At 42.2% G+C, this 23,289-nt stretch overlaps 1 protein-coding gene across 1 annotated transcript; it reads right to left on the minus strand.

Moving 5' to 3' along the window:
• Nucleotides 1-202: 202 nt before the first annotated feature.
• On the minus strand, nt 203-21,685 carry LOC106610051 (NADPH oxidase organizer 1-like). Its single transcript, XM_045724177.2, has 8 exons — nt 21,298-21,685; nt 7,143-7,223; nt 6,830-6,902; nt 6,446-6,629; nt 6,011-6,204; nt 5,707-5,820; nt 2,104-2,221; nt 203-1,595 (listed from the first exon to the last, which is right to left on the minus strand). The coding sequence occupies exons 2-8, from the start codon at nt 7,221-7,223 to the stop codon at nt 875-877; spliced, it is 1,485 nt and encodes a 494-aa protein (XP_045580133.1). The 5' UTR covers nt 21,298-21,685; the 3' UTR covers nt 203-874.
• Nucleotides 21,686-23,289: the final 1,604 nt, after the last annotated feature.

A 23,289-nucleotide genomic window follows, 5' to 3' on the forward strand; every position in this document is an offset into this window, starting at 1 on the left:
AAATACCACGGGTATCTGTTCACCTGATGTTTTCGCAGGCAACTGGTGGATTGTGTGTGTGTGTGTGTTGGAGGGATGTTTTTAATAAGATGTTCAGTTTGCTTGCGATGTAGTGGATTCTGAGGTGACAATATAAACGGAAAGAATCATGTGATCACAGTAGAAAATACGACTTGGAAAGAGAGAAGATGAATACATTGAATTCAGTGTATAGGATATTGTTTAATGCACACTATATTAGTTAGACATGCATATAAGGCATACAGACAGTAATGGTAAATAGTTACAGTAAAATTCCAGTATGGAATAACAGTGACTTCAGACACCAATTGAAGAATGAAATGTAGGCTACAACAAACAAACCAGTCATTGGTCAGCAACAAACAAACCACTCATTGGTCAACTCCAAAGAGGTATTTAGGCTACAACAAACAAACCAGTCGTTGGTCAACAACAAACAAACCAGTCATTGGTCAACTCCAAAGGGGTAGATCTAAAGCGTATGAGACTGTACACATTTGAAAAAGTACTTTGTCACATAACTTTTAATTTACTGAATAAAAAACAGAAGTACAATGTGTTTCCTTCCCATCTTAACTCTGATTATGGATAAAAGGCCTGTCGAGAGTTTTTTATTTGACAGGTACATTACTCGCATAAAAAGGGTTGGATGGAGTCATGGTTAGTGTAACATGCAGCATAGGCATTCTTATGCTAATTTAACCATAGTCTCATGAGCCATACTCAAAGTATTGCGCTACATGATGTAATGTCGGCCGCGAGAGACGAGTTTAAACCTAACCCCAAAACCCCCACTCCCCATGGCTCCCCATGACCCTATCTCCCACTTCCCCTACCACTGCTGCCAACCTTTCTAGTGGGTCTGGATGGGGTCCTGCAGGGAGAACTCCCCCCTGGAGGCCAGGGCAGCCTTGCGGGTCATGGTGGTACACCGAGTCAGGATCTCATGTGTTCTGGGTCGTGTGGGCACCCTGGGGGCAGCGGTGGGCATCTTACAGGACCCAGCCTCAGGCCTGGAGATGGAGTAGAGGCTCTCATCTGGTCGGCTGCGGCCACTATTCCTCTCCCCTGGCTCGGGTGAGGACTTGGGGCTGTGTGGGGGGCTTAGGGGGTCCTCCTCACTGGAGGAATACGCCCTGACACTCCGGCCCAAAGACTCAATGCCTGACGAGCTGAAGTCAGAGATGGAGGACTCTGCCCCGCTGATGGTGCTCTTGCGGATTGCCGGATTCGGGTTTGACTCCAGGTCTTCTCTCTCTCTTTGGGATGGAGGGACAGCCATGCCGAGACAGGTCTCAGACAGGAGCTCCAGAGAACGGGTCTTTTGGAGATGGGGAGCCCGGTACGGATCACCCCTGGGCTGGGTAGTATGCTCCTTATACAGGGTGGCTGGGTAACAGTTGCTAGATTGGCTTCCACCACTTGATGCCAGGTTGAGAGTAGAGCTGTTCATGTGGGTTGCCAGATTGAGAGAGGAGCTGTGCAGCTTCCTCTGCAGGGTGTGGAAGCCAGCACGTGGGTTGTTGTAGGGCTGCAGGTACATGGAGGGAACATAGCCCATCCTGCCATTATACCTGGAGAGAAAAGATCTGCATCACTCAGAGTTCAAATAGTTCATTTTTTTACAGAACATCTTCAGGTCATGACTTTCATGTCTTTGCTTAACAGAATATTGAAGTGGTGCCGTTCGTCACCATCAATCATCATTTGTCAAAAGGAACCACTAACAGGTGATTGGTCATCCCTACTCTCTTCACTGTTGTTCGTTACCAAATAACACTGTAAGAAAACCATGGGATGTCACTATGACATTTTATTTCAGGTATTAACTTTTGGTGGCCAGCCAAATAGGTGCTCCCTGTTCACATAAACTATAATCACATTTGGAGTGACAATGCATTCAAAAGTTCCCCCCACATACTTGCTGTCACACTATTGTAGCCAAGACAATGAGAGGTTGTACATTGGTTGCGTTGTCTTGTATCACAGACCAGACAAGTAAATGCAGTTTGGTTGCTTTGTCTGTGTAGTATTCTGAGAGGCAGACAGGCAGACTGATAGTCAGGTTACATGTTGACATACCTGATGAGCCACCATCCGTCATCTGATTTCCTTAGCACCTCTACCACAGAGCCAATAGGAACAGGCACCTCGTCATTATTGTTAGTGGAGTAACTCCTCATAGCACAGTAGAGAGTTCCTGAGGGACAAACCAGGAAGCGTGTTAAACAACAGAGATTCCTTTCTACAACACCATCAGCAGTAGTCCTTCTGGGAATTTATACAGTGACTTTAGAAGTATTCACAACCCTTTACTTTTTCCCACATATGTTTTTCAGAATAAAAGTGGAAAGCTCTTAGAGACTTACCAAGAAAGACTCGCAGCTGTAATCGCCACCAAAGGTGCTTCTACAAAGTACTGTCTCAGGGGTGTGAATACTTATGTAAATTAGATATTTCTATATATCAATGAATGTGCAAGAAAAAAATACACTCTGCTCAAAAAAATAAAGGGAGCACTTAAACAACACATCCTAGATCTTAATGAAAGAAATAATCTTATTAAATACGTTTTTCTTTACATAGTTGAATGTGCTGACAACAAAATCACACAAAAATAATTAATGGAAATCCAATTTATCAACCCATGGAGGTCTGGATTTGGAGTCACACTCAAAATGAAAGTGGAAAACCACACTACAGGCTGATCCAACTTTGATGTAATGTCCTTAAAACAAGTCAAAATGAGGCTCAGTAGTGTGTGTGGCCTCCACGTGCCTGTATGACCTCCCTACAATGCCTGGGCATGCTCCTGATGAGGTGGCAGATGGTCTCCTGAGGGATCTCCTCCCAGACCTGGACTAAAGCATCCGCCAACTCCTGGACAGTCTGTGGTGCAACGTGGCGTTGGTGGATGGAGCGAGACATGATGTCCCAGATGTGCTCAACTGGATTCAGGTCTGGGGAACGGGCGGGCCAGTCCATAGCATCAATGCCTTCCTCTTGCAGGAACTGCTGACACACTCCAGCCACATGAGGTCTAGCATTGTCTTGCATTAGGAGGAACCCAGGGCCAACCACACCAGCATATGGTCTCACAAGGGGTCTGAGGATCTCATCTCGGTACCTAATGGCAGTCAGGCTACCTCTGGCGAGCACATGGAGGGCTGTGCGGCCCCCAAAGAAATGCCACCCCACACCATGACTGACCCACCGCCAAACCGGTCATGCTGGAGGATGTTGCAGGCAGCAGAACGTTCTCCACGGCGTCTCCAGACTCTGTCACGTCTGTCACATGTGCTCAGTGTGAACCTGCTTTCATCTGTGAAGAGCACAGGGCGCCAGTGGTGAATTTGCCAATCTTGATGTTCTCTGGCAAATGCCAAACGTCCTGCACGGTGTTGGGCTGTAAGCACAACCCCCACCTGTGGATGTCGGGCCCTCATACCACCCTCATGGAGTCTGTTTCTGACCGTTTGAGCAGACACATGCACATTTGTGGCCTGCTGGAGGTCATTTTGCAGGGCTCTGGCAGTGCTCCTCCTGCTCCTCCTTGCACAAAGGCGGAGGTAGCGGTCCTGCTGCTGGGTTGTTGCCCTCCTACGGTCTCCTCCATGTCTCCTGATGTACTGGCCTGTCTCCTGGTAGCGACTCCATGCTCTGGACACTACGCTGACAGACACAGCAAACCTTCTTGCCACAGCTCGCATTGATGTGCCATCCTGGATGAGCTGCACTACCTGAGCCACTTGTGTGGGTTGTAGACTCCGTCTCATGCTACCACTAGAGTGAAAGCACCGCCAGCATTCAAAAGTGACCAAAACATCAGCCAGGAAGCATAGGAACTGAGAAGTGGTCTGGGGTCTCCACCTGCAGAACCACTCCTTTATTGGGGGTGTCTTGCTTATTGCCTATAATTTCCACCTGTTGTCTATTCCATTTGCACAACAGCATGTGAAATGTATTGTCAATCAGTGTTGCTTCCTAAGTGGACAGTTTGATTTCACAGAAGTGTGATTAACTTGGAGTTACATTGTGTTGTTTAAGTGTTCCCTTTATTTTTTTGAGCAGTATATATACAGTGCCAGTCAAAAGTTTGGACACACCTTCTCATTCAAGGGTTTTTCTTAATTTTTTACTATTTTGTACATTGTAGAATAATAGTGAAGACATCAAAACTGTGAAATCACACATATGGAATCATGTAGTAACCAAAAAGTGTTTATATTTTAGATTCTTCAAAGTAGCCACCCTTTGTCTTGATGACAGCTTTGCACATTCTTGGCATTCTCTCAACCAGCTTCACCTGGAATGCTTTTCAACAGTCTTGAAGGAGTTCCCACATATGCTGAGCAAAAGACACGGCAGTTGGAACCAACAATCTCATATTTTGACTCATCAGACCTAAGGACAGATTTCCAGCAGTCTAATGTCCATTGCTCATGTTTCTTGGCACAAGCAAGTCTCTTCTTCCTATTGGTGTTGAAGGGGTTAAACCAAGGCCTCATACCTTTTAAAGGGTTAATAAATTGTGTTATGATAAACTGTAAGGTCTCCTCTTAGGAGACCTCTGTGTGTGTGTTAACACCTGTTTTGAGTATTGTGCCCTTCAGACACTATCAGAAGGCGGAAACCGCCTACGCTCATACTCCTTGCCATAATATGGACTTGGACTTTTACCAAATAGGGCTGTCTTCTGTACACCACCCCTACCTTGTCACAACACAACTGATTGGCTCAAATGCATTAAGGAGGAAAGAAATGCCACAAATTAACTTTTAACAAGGCACACCTGTCAATTGAAATGCATTCCAGGTGACTACCTCATGAAGCTGGTTGAGAGAATGCCAAAAGTGTGCAAAGCTGTCATCAAATTAAATGGTGTTTTCTTTGAAGAATCTCAAATGTAAAATATATTTGGATTTCTTTAAACCTTTTTTGGTTACTACATGATTGTGTTATTTCATAGTTTTGATGTCTTCTCTATTATTCTACAATGTAGAAAATAGTAAAAATAAAGAAAAACCCTTGAATGAGTAGGTGTCTCCAAACTTTTGACTGGTACTGTATATGTTTTCACTTTGTCAGTATGGGGTACTATGTGTAAATGGGTGAGAAAAATCTATTTAATCCACGTTGTATTTTTTTATTTAACTAGGCAGGTCAGTTAAGAACAAATTCTTATTTACAATGACAGCCTACAGTGGGTTAACTGCCTTGTTCAGGGGCAGAAGGACAGACTTTCACCTTGTCAGCTCAGGGATTTGATCCAGCAACCTTTCTGTTACTGGCCCAACACTCTAAGCACTAGGATCGCTACCGCCCCAAACAGAACAAAATGTGAAATAAGTCAAGTATGTGAGTATATTCTGATGGCACTGTAGATAGTGGATCTTGACAAATCTCAAAACCATGACACAACATCTTGTAATGCAATATTGTAATCTGTAATACAATCTCTGTCTGTAATTCTCTGCTGTTGTTATGATGAGGGTGATTTATCTCGCTCAGGACTACCCCCTGGTGTTTGGCTGGCTGTGGAATGTTCGAACAACTATGGTTTCACCATTCACCAACTGCAATCCAAAGTAGGCCTAGTATATTAAACAAACTCACAACATCTACTGTGATCAAGTTTGGACTGTGGAAAGGATATGCATTAATATACAGTAAGAAGTATCTCACCCCCCAAGGGAATTCCATCCATTTCATCTTCATCCTCCTCTGCCTCACACATCTCCAGGTAGGGAGCAGGGAACCAGGCCAACTGTTTATCCTCGTTCTCCACCAGCCACCAGCCTGAATGAACACACACAGACCGAGACAGAGGAAGTCTTAATTAGACTAGTCTTAATTTCCATGCTTCTCCACACAAAGCTTGAAAGTGGAGCATATCCCAGGTTTACAGTGTAAGGAGAAATTAAATGTGGGCTAACCTACATTTAAATGCAGGTAAATAAAAGTAAACTATATTAAAGAGGACTCTAACCTGCCGGGTCTTTGATGAGCACGTCCAGCCTCTCATCCAAGGCCACTTTAAAGGGCCTGTTCTTAGTGTCCTTGGTGTTGTAGGGCCCCACACAGCGGTAAGACTGGCTAACAAAGGCGTGTGTCCTATTGCCCACGCTCAGACGCTGCCCGCTCATGTTCCCCACCCCCTCCTTTGATGGCAGCGTTATGACGCTGTAGAGAGGAGACAAATGCTGACGGTAACATACCTGCTGGAGGTTTTCTTTAAGTTTTTATGAGAAGACCAGAGTGCTAGGCTCATAAAACATTGTTGCCATTTAGTAAGTAGATGCTCTCATCCGGTACGTTAATCTACGATTTAATTATTAGTGTAGTGAAATAAGAAGGCTGAAACAATAAAAAATATATATTTTTAAAAAAGAAGCTGAAACGAGGAATGTTTGTATGTGTTTACCTGTTCTTGGTGAAGTCTGCCTGCAGGTCGTGATCTTTGGGCATGAAGAACTGAGTGACCTCTGAACTACGGGTCACGGAGGGGTCACACCTGAGCAGGTCGCTGCAGTAGTTCTCCAGTAAGTTCATCCGACGCATCAACCAACTAGGCCCCTTCTCCTGGATCTTTCTCCTCATAGCTGTGGCTGAGAGAAGACAACAATTAGTAAGGTCTGAAAAATGTATTCCCTCTTTTTTAATTGTTGAGGTTTCACTCTTTCATTGAGGTAGGAAGAAGAATAACATGAATGTGATGAGGAAGTGAGATAGCAAAGTGACAAAGCTGAGTTTAAATAATTTGGGGGTAGATTGTGAGGCAAAGATGAGACTGAGGTTGTTGACTTACCTCTGAATTTGGGAATCACTCTGTCTCTCTTGCGGAAAGGATTCCCAAGGAAAAACCTCTTCTTCAGTTGTCTCTGTTGAAATAAGAGGAGGGATATCACATATCCTCTGATAAAGATGTATCAACCACTTTCAATTGTTACATTTGTTTATCATTTAGCAGACACTTATCCAGAGCAACTTACAGGAACAATTAGGGTTGAGTGCCTGCTCAAGGACATGTCGACATATTTTTCACCTACTGGCCCAATGCCCTTAACCGCTAGGCTACCTGACGCTCCTTTATTGATGTACAGGTTCAATTTAAAACTTACATGAAACTCCTTCAAGTCTAGGAATGATCTGTAGACAATTACTTCACTCTCATCAGACCACAGTATGGAGATCATAAACATCTGTAGAAAAAGTTAAATTATATTACTTTAGAATACTATGTAAAAATGTAACAGATACAAATATAAGAAAAATGTTTAAATTGATCAATTTATATAAACAAAAATGGAATACACAGACACACACACACACACACACACACACACACACACACACACACACACACACACACACACACACACACACACACACACACACACACACACACACACACACACACACACACACACACACACACACCTTATGCTTATTCATTTCTATTGTGGTTTACCTTGACTTGAAATGCCTCTCTATATATCACTCCAATAATCTGGGCACTAGTGGCATAGCGCATCTGGTCTCCCATGTCTGAGTTTATTCTAATCTAATTTTGAGTTGATAATCTAATCTTTCTCTCAAGCCTCTTGCTTTGATCTCTATCTGCTCGACTAGTTTAGTACAATTTATACTTTAGGAGAAGAGGCGGAGTCGGTTGGCACTTATGAAACTACATCGTCACCGTGGTGCTTTTTACCTGTCTGTGGGCTGTGGTTTGGTCATGGGTAGGCACCAGGCTTACATTTACTTATCCATTGATTGTAGGCATACCAAGTAGCCTACTACGAACTTGCAAAATGTGAATTAATTCTACCTTACACCTAGCTGGCAAGATAACTTCAGAGAGTGTTAGTTAATACCTGCTAGGTGTTTGTGGCACTGAAGAAGCACAGTAGCAACATGGATAGTGTCGAGAATCTGTTGCTGTGAATAGGATGGGATGATGAACCACATGTAGTTGTTATTGAACCTGTTTTTGGCTGATATTACCTGTGTGTGTGCATGCAATTACACACACACACACACACACACACACACACACACACACACACACACACACACACACACACACACACACACACACACACACACAGTGTTGTTATTGTCCAATGCAAATTTGTTTTAAATGACTCAACGGCTCGTCAGAGTTAATAATCTACTAGTACCAGCCTTCTCCATGAGTAGGCCTAATGCCTGATGCACACACCTCATAGAGGTTAATAATCTACTAGTACCAGCCTTCTCCATGAGTAGGCCTAATGCCTGATGCACACACCTCATAGAGGTTAAATTATACACAGTTTTATTTTAGGCATTTCATTTAGAAGCACAATGTAAACATGCCGATCCAGCGCACAACAGTACTGGCGACCTAAAGCCTATCGCCATTTGTGCGCCGATTTTTGCCTGCCTACTACAGATTATGCATTTAGATGTGATGCAGTTGTAGTGAGCTCCTCTCTATGCAACCTGGCCTCAGCGCCATTCGTTGCATTTGAAAGGTTACATTACATTGCGAATTGAATAGTAGTTGTAGGCTACAATATCATAAGAACTAGAGGAAGTATCATACCTCTTACCCAGTCTTTCAATATCATATGAGTTGAATGACATCCTGTAACTTATCATAATATCATATCATATGAGTTTGATAACATACCGTAACTTACCATCATATCATATGAGTTTGATAACATACCGTAACTTATCATCATATCATATCATATGAGTTTGATAACATACCGTAACTTATCATCATATCATATAACTAAATAATAATACAGCATCATAATGTGTATCAGCAAGCAATATGGTATTCATTTATATGAATGTGATAATATAAATATATATACATATATTTTTTAAAATAGACTAAAGCTATTCCTGGTCTATGTAGTTAAGTAAATAATGTATAAACTTGTTATACATTGAATGTGAATATATAATACATTGAATAATGTATGTGCCCAGTTCCAACCAGACAGGTTATCTATGCAAGCATCAGCATCTCTGCTCAACAATAGACAACAGCTTAGGAGGAAGCAGAACATGGCATGACACTTGGACTGGCACGTTTTACCAGTAACTTATCAGAAAGGCTGATGTATGGCATGTGGACTATCATTCCACTCTCAAATACCAGTAACACATCGGTGAAGCACCTATCCTTTCATTCAGTCAGTTCCTGTAACCTTGCCTTTCATTTGGGGATGAGTCACTGGAGTCTGTCACTTCCCTTTCCTTGTTGTCTCCTAGAAAAAAAGCTGCAATAGCCTATGTATCCATGGCCATACAGAATATTAGAGAATATTACAGTTGTATGGTCTTTACTTTCAAAAAATAGAAAATAATTGCCTATTCCAGCATTGTTGTTATCTTATTTTTCGAACATCATAATGAGGCCGGTAGTAATAAAGAGGTAAAGGGGGACCTTTTAAATACAGAAACTGTGTGTGCAGGCCTTTGGTTTTGTCTGTATCAGGCATGTGGTTGGCGCTTGCAACACCACAATAGTGGGTTCGATTCCTGGGACCACACATACATCAAATGTATGCACACATGACTGTAAGTCGCTTTGGATAAACACGTCTGATAAATGGAATATATTATATTATTATTATTATTATATATTATATTATGTGCATTTTGACTCTTGATTAAAGAAATTGGCATTGGATACTTGTCACCCACTTTTGCTGTAAACTGTATAGTGTAGTAACATAATAAATACTGTATTTTACTGTAAGTAAATCTATTCAATCTTATTGTATTTGGAACCAAATATAAAATACCGCTACATGTTTATAGCCACTTTGTGACTCCTTCATCTCCAGTGAATGTGTTGATATGTAACGCTTTAACTAAGACATAATAACAATAAAACGATGTCTAAAAATGTGTGTCTGTGTGCGTTTGTGTATGTGTGCGTGTATTGTCGTGGAATATTTCTGATTCAAAGGAGAGAGACTTTTAGATTTCATCAAAACAATCAAATGTTATTATCGATTAAGAATTGCAATAATGAAGCTGGTCAATGACCACCCTTAAGTGATCGCTGAGAGCTCAAATAAGCAGGGTTAGGTTACAGCTCTTTATAGAAAAGTACATCCTCCTGAATGTTCATAACAAATCACAGATGTATAGAATTATACATTGTACTATCAAGCAACAGACAGCAAGATTTACATTGCGGCAGGTTTCTGTCACTAGCTCATTTACTGCTTGTTATACAGGTTTACCTTCTCAGTTTTGCAATCCTTAACACACAGATATTAATCATTCAATGGAATGTAGGCTGTAGGTTCTATCACCAAGCCATCATATATCAATTGTTAGCGCCAAGCCCCAGAGGTCCAACTCAGTCCCACAGACACAGATGATACATACATGGTGTATATGTCACGTCCTGACCAGTATAGGGGTTATTTGTTATTGTAGTTTGGTCAGGACGTGGCAGGGGGTATTTGGTTTATGTGGTTCGGGGTGTGTGTCTATGTAGAGGGGTAGTTGATTTATGTGTTCCGGGGTTTTTGGTCACTGTTCTATGTTTATGTATTTCTATGTTCTGTCTAGTTTAGTCTATTTCTATGTGTAGGTAATTGTGGTGTGGACTCTCAATTGGAGGCAGGTGTTTTCTAGTTGCCTCTGATTGAGAGTCCTATAAATAGGTATGTGTTTGTGGTTGTAGTTTGTGGGAGGTTGTTCTTGTATTGATGTGTGTTGCCTTCAAGACTATTTGTCGTCGTTCATAATTTTCTTGTTTTGTTGTTTATCAGTGTTCACATTAAAAGTTTAATTATGAGCACTCAACCCGCTGCGCCTTGGTCCATTCCTCACGATGGTCGTTACAGTATACTACACATACACTACATTCCTTGTCAATTACAAATTATGCAGCCTTAAAAGTCAAGATAAATTTGTCACTTGCAAGACGAGATAAAATGCATGAGCACTAGTGTCGGGGTCAATTGCATTTCAATTTGGTTTACTTTTTAAAGGTTATTTTTAAAGGTCCAATGCAGCCGTTTTTATCTCAATATAAAATCATTTCTGGGTAACAATTTAGTACCTAAAGCTTTCCACCTTCTCCACTGCGGTCCCGTCAATGTGGATAGGAGCGTGCTCCCTCTGCTGTTTCCTGAAGTCCACGATCAACTCCTTCATTTTGTTGACGTTGAGAGAGAGGTTATTTTCCTGGTCCCACTCTGCCAGGGCCCTCACCTCCTCCCTGTAGGCTGTCTCATCATTGTTGGTAATCAGGCCTACTACTGTTGTATCGTCTGCAAACTTGATGATTGAGTTGGAGTCGTGAGTGGCCACGCAGTCATGGGTGAACAGGGAGTATAGGAGGGGGCTGAGTACGCACCCTTGTGGGGCCCCTGTGTTGAGTATCAGCGAAGTGGAGGTGATGTTTCCTACCTTCACCACCTGGGGGCGGCCCGTCAGGAAGTCCAGGACTCAGTTAAACAGGGTGGGGTTCAGACCCAGGGCCCCGAGCTTAATGATGAGCTTGGATGGTACTATGGTGTTGAAGGCTCAACTATAGTCAATGAACAGCATTCTGACGTAGGTATTCCTCTTGTCAAGAAGGGATAGGGCAGCGTGCAGTGTAATGACAATTGCATCATCTGTTAATCAATTGGGGCAGTAAGCAAATTGAAGTGGGTAATGGGTGTCAGGTGTGATAGAGGTGATATGATCCTTAAGCCTCTCAAAGCACATCATGATCACAGAAGTGAGTGCTACGGGGAAATTGTCATTTAGTTTGGTTACCTTTTCTTTATGGAGTACAGGAACAATGGTGGACATCTTGAAGCAAGTGGGGACAGCAGACTGGGATAGGGAGAGATTGAATATGCCCATAAACACTCCAGCCAGCTAGTCTACGCATGCTCTGAGGATGCGGCTAGGGATGCCATTTGATCAGGCATTCTTGCAAGGGTTAACCCTCTTAAATGTCTTACTCACGTCAGCCACGGAGAAGGAGAGCCCACAGTCCTTGGGAGTGGCCCGCATCGGTGGCACTGTGTTATCCTCAAAGCGGGCAAAGAAGGTGTTTAGCTTGTCTGGGAGCAAGACATCGGTGTCCGCGACGTGGCTGGTTTTCCCTTTGTAATCCCTTTGTGATTTTCAACACATTAATGTTTCTTATAAAAAGAAGAAAATATGCAGTCAGTCTCTCCTCAACTCTTAGCCAAGAGAGACTGGCATGCATAGTATTTATATCAGCCTGCTGATTACAATGAAGAGCAAGACATTCCGCTCTGTCCTGGGCCAGCTGCACCTTAACTAGGTCTTCATTCGACCACACAACTGGACAATAATCAAGATTAGACAAAACTAGAGCCTGCAGAACTTGCTTTTTGGAGATTGGTGTCAAAAAAGCAGAGCATCTCATTATTACGGACAGACCTCTCCCGATCTTTACAACTATTGAATCTATATGTTTTGACCATGATAGTTTACAATCCAAGGTAACACCAAGTAATTTAGTCTCCTCAACTTGTACAACAGTCACACCATTCATTACCAGATTCAGCTGAGGTCTAGAACTTAGGGAATGATTTGTACCAAATACAATGCTCTTAGTTTTAGAGATGTTCAGGACCAGTTTATTACTGGCCACCCATTCCAGACAAAAGACTGCAACTCTTTGTTAAGGGTTTCAGTTACTTCATTAGCTGTGTGTTGCTGATGCCTATATGGTTGAATCATCAGCATACATGGACATACACGCTTTGTTTAATGCCAGTGGTAGGTCATTGGTTAAAAAGAGTAGAAGGTCTAGGGAGCTGCCCTGCGATACACCACACTTAACATGTTTGACATTAGAGAAGCTTCCATTGAAGAAAACCCTTTGAGTTCTATTAGATAGATAGCTCTGAATCCACAATATGTCAGATGTTGAAAAGCCATAACACATAAGTTTTTCCAACAACAGGTTAGGGTCAATAATATCAAAGGCTGCACTGAAATCTAACAGTACAGCTCCCACAATCTTCTTATTGTCAATTTCTTTCACCCAATCATCAGTCATTTGTGTCAGTGCAGTACATGTTGAGTGTCCTTCTCTATAAGCATGCTGAAGTCTGTTGTTCATTTCTTTATTGAGAAATAGCATTTGGTCTAACACCATTTATCCAAAAGTTTGCTAAGAGCTGGCAACAGTCTTATAGGTCTGCTATTAGAAGCAGTAAAGGCCGCTTTACCACTCTTAGGTATCGGAATTACTTTAGTTTCCCTTCAGGTCTGAGGACAAAGACTTTCCTCTAAGCTCAGATTAAAGACATGACAGATAGGAGTGGCTATAGAGTCAGCTACCATCCTCAGTAGCTTTCCATCTAAGTTATCAATGCCAGGAGGTTTGTCATTAATGATCAATAAATAAAAAAAATCCACCTCTCACACACTAACTTTACAAAATTCAAACTTGCAATGGTTTTCTTTCATTATTTGTTTTTTTATGCATGAATACGATGGCTCACTGTTTGTTGTTGGCATTTCCTGCCTAGGTTTGCCCACTTCGCCAATTAAGTAATCATTAAAATCAGATGAACAATCCATCTGATTTGAATTTCTTTTCTCCATCAAATCAAAACGCATTTTATTTGTCACATGTGCCGAATACAACAGGTGTAGACCTTACCGTGAAATGCTTACAAGCCCTTAACCAACAGCGCAGTTTAAAAAAATACGGATAAGAATAAGAAATAAAAGTAACAAGTAATTAAGAGCAGCGGGTAATTTGTACATGTAGGTAGGGGTAAAGTGACTATGCATAGATAATAAACAGCGAGTTGCAGAAGTGTAAAAACAAAGGAGGGGAGGGGGGCAATGTATATAGTCCAGGTGGCCATTTGATTAATTGTTCAGCAGTCTTATGGCTTAGGGGTAGAAGCTGTTAACACCCTGGTAGGTTGATTAATAACCTGAACCAGATTACAGGCAGTAGTTACAGTGAGAAGTTTCCTCTTGAGCGGACAGCTTGATGAAAACCAGTCAATATTCAGGTCCCCAAGAAAGTAGACCTCTCTGTTTACATCACATGCACTATGAAGCATTTCACACGTATTATTTGGATACTGACTGTTAGCACTTGGTGGTCTATAGCAACACCCCAAAAGAAAAGGCATTCGATGTACCAAGTGAACCTGCAACCACAACACTTCAATAACACTTGACATAAGATCTTCTCTAAGCATTACAGGGATATGGCTCTGAAAATATACAGAAACACCTCCCCCATAAGCATTTCTGTCTCTTCTATAGATGTTATATCCTTGTATTGCTACTGCTGTATCATCAAATGAATTATCTAAGTGAATCTCAGAAATGGCTAATATATAAATGTTATCTGATGTTAGCAAATGATTGATTTCATTAAACTTATTTCTAACGCTACGTATATCAATATGGGCTATTTTCAGCCCTTCACTGGGTAGCTTAACATAGATATACATAATATGGAAAAGAGCAAACAAAGCAAGATAAAAAAATATACATTCAGCAGTCCATTAATCGATTGGTGTGTGTTGTGGGGTTGAAGCTATGAACCCATAGACTTGGCTCTCTCATCCCTTCCAAGCTTCTGGGAGGGAGGGTGGACAATGAGCCTGTCATAGCGGATGTAAGCAATGTCCCCACGCGCTCTGGCAGCTTTCATGGCTGGGATAAGTTCTTTCCTCTTCTGGTGCACAACTTCCCAATAGCCCTCAATGAGGAAGATAAATGTTTCTCTCGAGTTCTTTGCTCTTTCCAGAGCAGCTACCTTGTCCTTGAACCTCAGGAACTTGACCACTATCGGCCTGGGCCTCTCACCTGGGCCGGTGGTGGGTTTCCAGTCCTGTAGGTGCGCTACGCCTCAATTTTCCTGTGGTCCATCTTCAATTTCTCAGAGATCATTTCCCTCACTTCGTCCTCAGACTAAATCCAGGTCTCATGTGGAGATTCTGCAATTCCGTCCACCACCATGTTGTTCCACATTGATTGTCCCTCAAGACGATTTATCCGTCATTGTTAACATGGATTCACACACAGAACTGATGTCCTCTCTCAATGACTTACAGATTGCTGTCATCTTGCCGTTCTCCTGTTTAAACTCATCGAACTGACCCTGGGAGAACTGTAAACTGTTCTTCAGGTCCTGGACCTCTCTGGTCAGGTTGTCCATTCTTTTATTTGTTGAATCCACCAATATTTGGACAAAATACTTGAAACTATTACTTGTTGTTGTAACAACTGCTTGTAGAAATATTTTTGCTCGGTTAAAAGATTCTTCACGTGTGATAGAGAGACACCACTGTCCTCAACAGTACTCCCGCTGGCTTTGGTCTTTGTCATGGTAGCTATCAACGTAGGTTACGCTGTTACTCCTCACAGTTCCAGACAGGGCAAGTCACAGGGAAGCTTCTACGCCAAATAGCTCCTCAGACCCGGCCTTGGTCAGCGGGATCACTGGACAGAGACTAGAAATCTCTGCAACTGATGCCAACTGCGTCGCTGGATCCAAACTAAAAAGTTAGCTAGCAATACACTTTCAAAACAACAAACTTTTCAAAACAACAAACCGAACTCTCTCTCGTTCCGCGTTCAACAGATCGGTCGGATGGGGAGCGTTGTTGCGCAGCTATTTTCAGGTCTCTCAGTTCGAGTCTGGGCTGTGTCTGGGCAACTCAAGGACATTCAGAGACTTGTCCCGAAGTCACTCCTGAGTTGTCTTAGCCGTGTGCTTAGGGTCATTGTCCTGTTGGAAGGTGAACCTTCGTCACAGTCTGAGATCCTGAGCACTATGGAGCAGGTTTCCAGCAAGGTTCTCCTTGTACTTTGCTCCATTCATCTTTCCCTCAATTCTGACTAGTCTCACAGTCCCTGCCGCTGAAAAACATCCCACAGCATGATGCTGCCACCACCATGCTTCACCGTAGAGAGGGTGCCAGGTTTCCTCCAGACGTGACGCTTGACATTCAGACCGAAGAGTTCAATAGGTGCCTTTTGGCAAACTCCAAGCGGGCTGTCATGTGCCTTTTACTGAGGAGTGGCTTCAATCTGGCCACTCTACCATAAAGGCCTGATTTGTGGATGATGTCTTGAGATGTTGCTTCAATATATTCACATAATTTTCCTACCTCATGATGCCATCTATTTTGTGAAGTGCACCAGTACCTCCTGCAGCAAAGCACCCCCACAACATGATGCCCCCTGTGCTTCATGGTTGCGATGGTGTCCTTCGGCTTGCAAGACTCCCCTTTTTCCTCCAAACATAACGATGGTCATTATGGCCAAACAGTTCTATTTTTGTTTCAACAGACCAGAGGACATTTCTCCAAAAAGTACGATCTTTGTCCCCATGTGCAGTTGCAAACTGTAGTCTGGCTTTTTTATGGCGGTTTTGGAGCAATGGCTTCTTCCTTGCTGAGCGGCCTTTCAGGTTATGTCGATTTAGGACTCGTTTTACTGTGGATATAGATACTTTTGTAAAAGTACAATCTTTGTCCCCATGTGCAGTTGCAAACCGTAGTCTGGCTTTTTTATGGCGGTTTTGGAGCAATGGCTTCTTCCTTGCTGAGCGGCCTTTCAGGTTATGTCGATATAGGACTCGTTTTACTGTGGATATAGATACTTTTGTACCTGTTTCCTCCAGCATCTTCACAAGGTCCTTTGCTGTTGTTCTGGGATTGATTTGCACTTTTCGCACCAAAGTATGTTCATCTCTAGGAGACAGAACGTGTCTCCTTCCTGAGCGGTATGACGGCTGTGTGGTTCCATGGTGTTTATACTTGCGTACTATTGTTTGTACAGATGAACGTGGTACCTTCAGGCGTTTGGAAATTTCTCCCAAGGATGAACCAGACTTGTGGAGGTCTACAATTTGTTTTCTGAGGTCTTGGCTGATTAATTTTGATTTCCCCATGATGTCAACCAAAGAGGCACTGAGTTTGAAGGTAGGCCTTGAAATACATCCACAGGTACACCTCCAATTGACTCAAATGATGTCAATTAGCCTATCAGAAGCTTCTAAAGCTATGACATAATTTTCTGGAATTTTCCAAGCTGCTTAAAGGCACAGTCAACTTAACGTATGTAAACTGACCCACTGAAATTGTGATACATTGAATTATAAGTGAAATAATCTTTCTGTAAACAATTGTTGGAAAAATTGCGCAAAGTAGATGTCCTAACCGACTTGCCAAATTATAGTTTGTTAACAAGAAATTTGAGGAGTGGTTGAAAAATGAGTTTTAATGACTCCAACCTAAGTTTATGTAAACTTCCGACTTCAACTGTATATACTGAAACCCTCAGTGTAATAGAGCTGCGATGTACGTTTCCAGGGGAAAGTAGGATAGGTACTGTCTTTACTGTAAGTTAAACAGAACTAGTAACCCCAGCTACACACTGTACAAGACAGCAGTGTAATAGCTGAAAAGTGAGTTTCCAAAGGAAACTAGGATAGTCACTGGAAACTAGCATAGTTACTGTATGTAGTCTACTGTTTGTAGTGCAACAGAGAAACTAAGGTAAACCCAGCCACGCACTGTGTGAAAAAACAGTAGTGTAATAGAGCTGTCAGTTTCCAATTAAGTGGATAGTTACTTTCTGTATTGTAAAGCAGTGCAACAGAGAAACTATAGTAAACACAGCTACACACTGAAACCCTCAGTGTAATAGAGCTGAGATGTGAGTTTCCAACGGAAACTATGATAGTTACTGTCTGTACTGTAAAGCAGTGTAACAAAAACTATTGCAACCCAGAAACTGTGTGAAAAAAACACCAATGTAATCTCACTATGGTTGGGCTAACATAAACTCAGCCCAATACTGGAAAATGAAGCCAACAGTGGTCTAACGGTCTATAGTATACACTGTGCAATACTGTATGATCATATAGAATGGGACCTGCAGTATCAGCCTTTGTCTCATACACTATCTGAATGAGAGAGAGGAGACATGAATGGCTGTAGCTTTTTCTTGTGGAAAAATAATTAAGCCAACAGTGTAAACTGCCTGACCATGAAGGGGTAGGGCATTCTACCTCACACACATAATCACTCCAATAAGGATCACTCCAATAAGGATACCAAATTGGAGTGATCCAATATAGTGCTACATAACCCCACTGTAAAATGCTGGAAAGATGGGGGGAGGGTGAGTCAAAGGGCAGTGGGCTGGATTCAAACCCAATGCAGACTCTGGCATACGTGTGTGGCTTGCCAGGGTCAGCAGCTGTAACCACGAAGGCCACGGATTTGATTTGCTTTCTGAATTGACTGGAATTGAAATGGAATTGACCCCAACCTTGATGAGCACCTCTTCACGTAAGGCTGCTCCCTATTATTTTTTGTTGTAGCCTATAATGCAATTTCATGCCCTGCCCTCTCTGTCTCATCTCTGTACTTAAAGTGAAACTGACAGAGTTTTAGCAACTTAAAATCATATACAAATCTATTCATACACAGTGCATTTGGAAAGTATTCAGACCCTTTGATTTTTTTCCCACTTTTTACAACCTTATTCCAAAATTGATTAAGTTGTTTTTTTTCTCCTCATCAATCTACACACAATACCTCATGCTGACAAAGCAAAAACAGGTTTTTAGAAATGTTTGCAAATTGTATTGACATATCACATTTACATAAGTATTCAGACCTTTTACTCAGTACTTTGTTGAAGCACCTTTAGCAGCGATTACAGCCTTGAGTCTTCAAGCTTGGCACACCTGTACTTGGGGAGTTTCTCCTATTCTTCACTGCAGAATACCGCTGTAACATAGCAACACGTGGAAAAAGTCAAGGGTTCTGAATACTTTCTGAATGCAATGTACACCCCCGGGAAGAATATGACACCTTTTCTTTTACATTTACTTAGAGATGGTCATTCATAGAATATTTGGGGATGATGTATACTAAGGCATTTATGAAAATTCTATAGCAATATAGAGTGGGAAAGCTGCCATGCGTTTGGACAATAAATAGACTGTAATGTGGGTCGTATAAAGGGGACCAAGGCGCGGCGTGTAGAGTGCTCATATTTACTTTAATGATAACACTTGAACAAAACAACAAAACGACAGCCAACAGTTCCGTCAGGTGATACTCACAAAATGGAAAACAACTACCCACAAAACCCCATAGACAAACCCCAACTCAACCTAGAAATAGAAAAACAAGAACAAAACATAGAAACAAAAAACATAGACTGCCCACCCATATCACACCCTGATCTAACTACCCAGAGAAAAAACAGCTCTCATAGGTCAGAGCGTGACAGTACCCCCCCCCCCCCCCCCAAAGGTGCGGACTCCCGGCCGCAAACCTGAACCTATAGGGGAGGGTCCGGGTGGGCATCTGTACTTGGCGGTGGCTCTGGTTCGTGGAGCTGAAACTGGTCTCACCGGACTAGGAAGACGCACTGAGGACCAAGTGCTCAAGGCAGGCACCGGCCGTACTGGGTTATGGAGGCGAACTGGAGGGAGAGTGCGAGGAGCAGGCACAGGACGTACTGGATTATGGAGGTGCACTGGAGGGAGAGCGCGATGAGCAGGCACATGATGTACTGGGCTACGGAGGCGCACTGGAGAGAGAGCACGGGAGGCAGGCACATGCTCACCACAATAAGCACGGGGAGTTGGCTCAGGTCTCAGTCCTGGCCCAGCCAAACTATCCGTGTGCCCCTCCCCCCAAAAAATATTTGGGGTTGCCTCCCGTTCTTCCCCGGCAGGCTCCGATATCTCTTTATTACTTGCCCCCATGTCCAGTTTCTCCTTTCTATCCACTTCTCATGTGACCAGGTGTCCATTTCTGCCTGGGCACACCGCTTGATCCAATCATGGTGGGTAGTTCTGTAATGTGGGTTGTATAAAGGGGACCAAGGCGCGGTGTGTAGAGTGCTCATATTTACTTTAATGATAACACTTGAACAAAACAACAGCCAACAGTTCAGTCAGGTGATACTCACAAAATGGAAAACAACTACCTGCAAAATCCCATAGACAAACCCCAATTTAAATATGATCTCCAATTAAAGACAACACGAACCAGCTGCCTCTAATTGGAGATCATCCAAAACTCAACCTAGAAATAGAAAAACAAGAACAAAACATAGAAACAAAAAACATAGACTGCCCACCCATATCCCACCCTGACCTAACTAACCAGAGAAAAAACAGCTCTCATAGGTCAGAGCGTGACATAGACACTGCAAAACCAAATAAAAAACATCTGTCTTGTCCAGGACCGGAGTTTACGCAGACCGGTGCGTCATAGCCAATCACAGCTACAGTAAGCCTACATACAAATAAGCCATTTGCCACAATGGCCTGCCATCATTCACTTTTAACAGGATTGTGTGTTTACAGGCAGTAGTAACAGCGTGTCATATTCGTGTATGTAGGTGGCAGGGAAGTCAGGCGCAGGTGAAACCAAGTTGGTTAATAATGGAGTATTTAATTATTTTTTTAAATCCAAAACCAAAGTACAAAATAAATGGGTAAAGTATACCCGTCGCACACCGATACACAAACCCACGTAACATAACATCACAAACAATCACCGACAAGGACATGAGGGGAAACAGAGGGTTAAAACCTGTTGGGGCTACAGGTTAGCAATGAACGCCGAGTCGGGATTGCTAACAAGGCTGGAAATTCAAAACATAAAAAATCTAATAATTTCAATTTCTCAAACAATCAACTATTTTACACAATCTAAAAGATAAACATCTCCTTAATCTAAACACATTGTTCGATTTTCAAAGAGGCTTTACGGCAAAAGCATAAAGTTAGATTATGTTAGGACAGTACATAGCCACAAAAGTACAAACATCCATTTTCAATTCAAGGTCAGGCGTCACCAAAAGCAGAAACCAGCTAGAATTATGCACTAACCTTTGTCAATCTCCATCAGATGACACTCCTAGGACATTATGTTATACAATACATGCATTTTTTGTTCCATCAAGTTCATATTTATATCCAAAAACAGCATTTTACAGTAGCGTGAAATTCAGATTTTTTTCTTCTCTGAAATGCTTCCGGTGAACATAACAAAATTACTATTCGAAAACATTGGTAAATTATAATATTGTCATTCAAAGAATAATATATTATCATCTCGTAATTGCTACCGAATGGCCAGATCTCAAAATAACTTTACTGGGAAATCACATTTTGCAATAAACGGGGTGCTATGCTAAGAACAATAAGCTATGCTATACAGTTAGCATCATCTAATATCGATAATAACATTGTAAATATCCCCTTACCTTTGATTATCTCCATCAGAAGGCACTGCCAGGATTTACCAGGTCCGGAACAAATGTGGTTTCTTTTGACAAAGTTCATAATTTATGTCCAAATAACAACAAGTAGTTAGCGTTCATTATGCTCCCACAAAACGTGGTGGGGGGGGTGTAAAATCACGCCGAAAAGCTAAAAAAAACTAGTAAATAATCTATTTACGTTCGTTCAAACATGTCAAACGTTGCTTAGCATTAATCTTTTGGTCCATTTTTAACGTTAAACATCAGTAATATTTTCACACAACCTATCCTATGTCTAGATAAACAATGATGACAAACTCACGCTTCTCAGATTTATGCGCAGGCGCAAAAAAATGAAGTGATGACATGTCAACTTCCTTGCATTCTAATTTGCTCTCTTTTTATCATAGACGCTTCAAACAACTTTATAAAGATCGTTGACATCTAGTGGAAGCCGTAGGTGTTGCGAAATGAATACTTTCTCACTATGGTATCTATAAAACAATGACACTAAATAGTACAGTCACAAAATTCACATTTTTTTTGATCTATTTTTCACAGGTTTTTGCCTGCAATATGAGTTTTGTTATACTTGCAGACACCATTCAAACTGTTTTAGAAAATTCAGAGTGTTTTCTATCCGAATGTGTTAATAATATGCATATCCTAGCTTCTGAGTTGGTGTAGGAGGCAGTTAAAAATGGGCACATATTTTTTTCAAAATTTCTCAATACTGGCCCCGAGCCCCAATAGGTTAAATACAAAACATGATTGATTGGATTGGAAACAGGTGTGTAGGAAGACAAGACAAAACCAATGGAAAATGAAAAACTGATCGATGATGGCTAGAAGACCGGTGACGTCGACCGCCGAGCACCAACCGAGCAAGGAGGGGCATCGACTTCGGCAGAAGTCGTGACACAGCGTGACTTTAGATCATTAGAATCTATTCTTCTGCAAATTTGTAAATACCAGTGGCCAATGATTTCAAGTCTGTACAGTGAGGGAAAAAAGTATTTGATCCCCTGCTGATTTTGTACATTTGCCCCCTGACAAAGAAATGATCATTCTCTAATTTTAGTGGTAGGTTAATTTGAACAGAGACAGACAGAATAACAACAACAAAAATCCAGAAAAAGGCATGTCAAAAATGTTATAAATTGATTTGCATTTTAATGAGGGAAATAAGTATTTGACCCCTCTGCTAAACATGACTTAGTACTTGGTGGCAAAACCCTTGTTGGCAATCACAGAGGTCAGACGTTTCTTGTAGTTGGCCACCAGGTTTGCACACATCTCAGGAGGGATTCTGTCCCACTCCTCTTTGCAGATCTTCTCCAAGTCATTAAGGTTTCGAGGCTGACGTTTGGCAACTCGAACCTTCAGCTCCCTCCACAGATTTTCTATGGGATTAAGGTCTGGAGACTGTGTTTTGGGTCATTGTCATGCTGGAATACCCATCCACGGCCCATTTTCAATGCCCTGGATGAGGGAAGGAGGTTCTCACCCAAGATTTGACAGTACATGGCCCCGTCCATCGTCCCTTTGATGTGGTGAAGTTGTCCTGTCCCCTTAGCAGAAAAGCACCACCAAAGCATAATGTTTCCACCTCCATGTTTGACGGTGAGGATGGTGTTCTTGGGGTCATAGGCAGCATTCCTCCTCCTCCAAACACGGCGAGTTGAGTTGATGCCAAAGAGCTCCATTTTGGTCTCATCTGACGACAACACTTCTACCCAGTTGTCCTCTGAATCATTCAGATGTTCATTGGCAAACTTCAGACGGGCATGTATATGGATTTCAGGACTGAAGGATTTCAGTCCTTCACGGCGTAGTGTGTTACCAATTGTTTTCTTGGTGACTATGGTCCCAGCTGCCTTGAGATCATTGACAAGATCCTCCCGTGTAGTTATGGGCTGATTCCTCACCATTCTCATGATCATTGCAACTCCACGAGGTGAGATCTTGCACGGAGCCCCAGGCTGAGGGAGATTG

Source organism: Salmo salar, chromosome 01, assembly GCF_965601325.2.
Source record: "Salmo salar chromosome 01, fSalSal1, whole genome shotgun sequence".
NCBI classification, from domain to species: domain Eukaryota; kingdom Metazoa; phylum Chordata; class Actinopteri; order Salmoniformes; family Salmonidae; genus Salmo; species Salmo salar.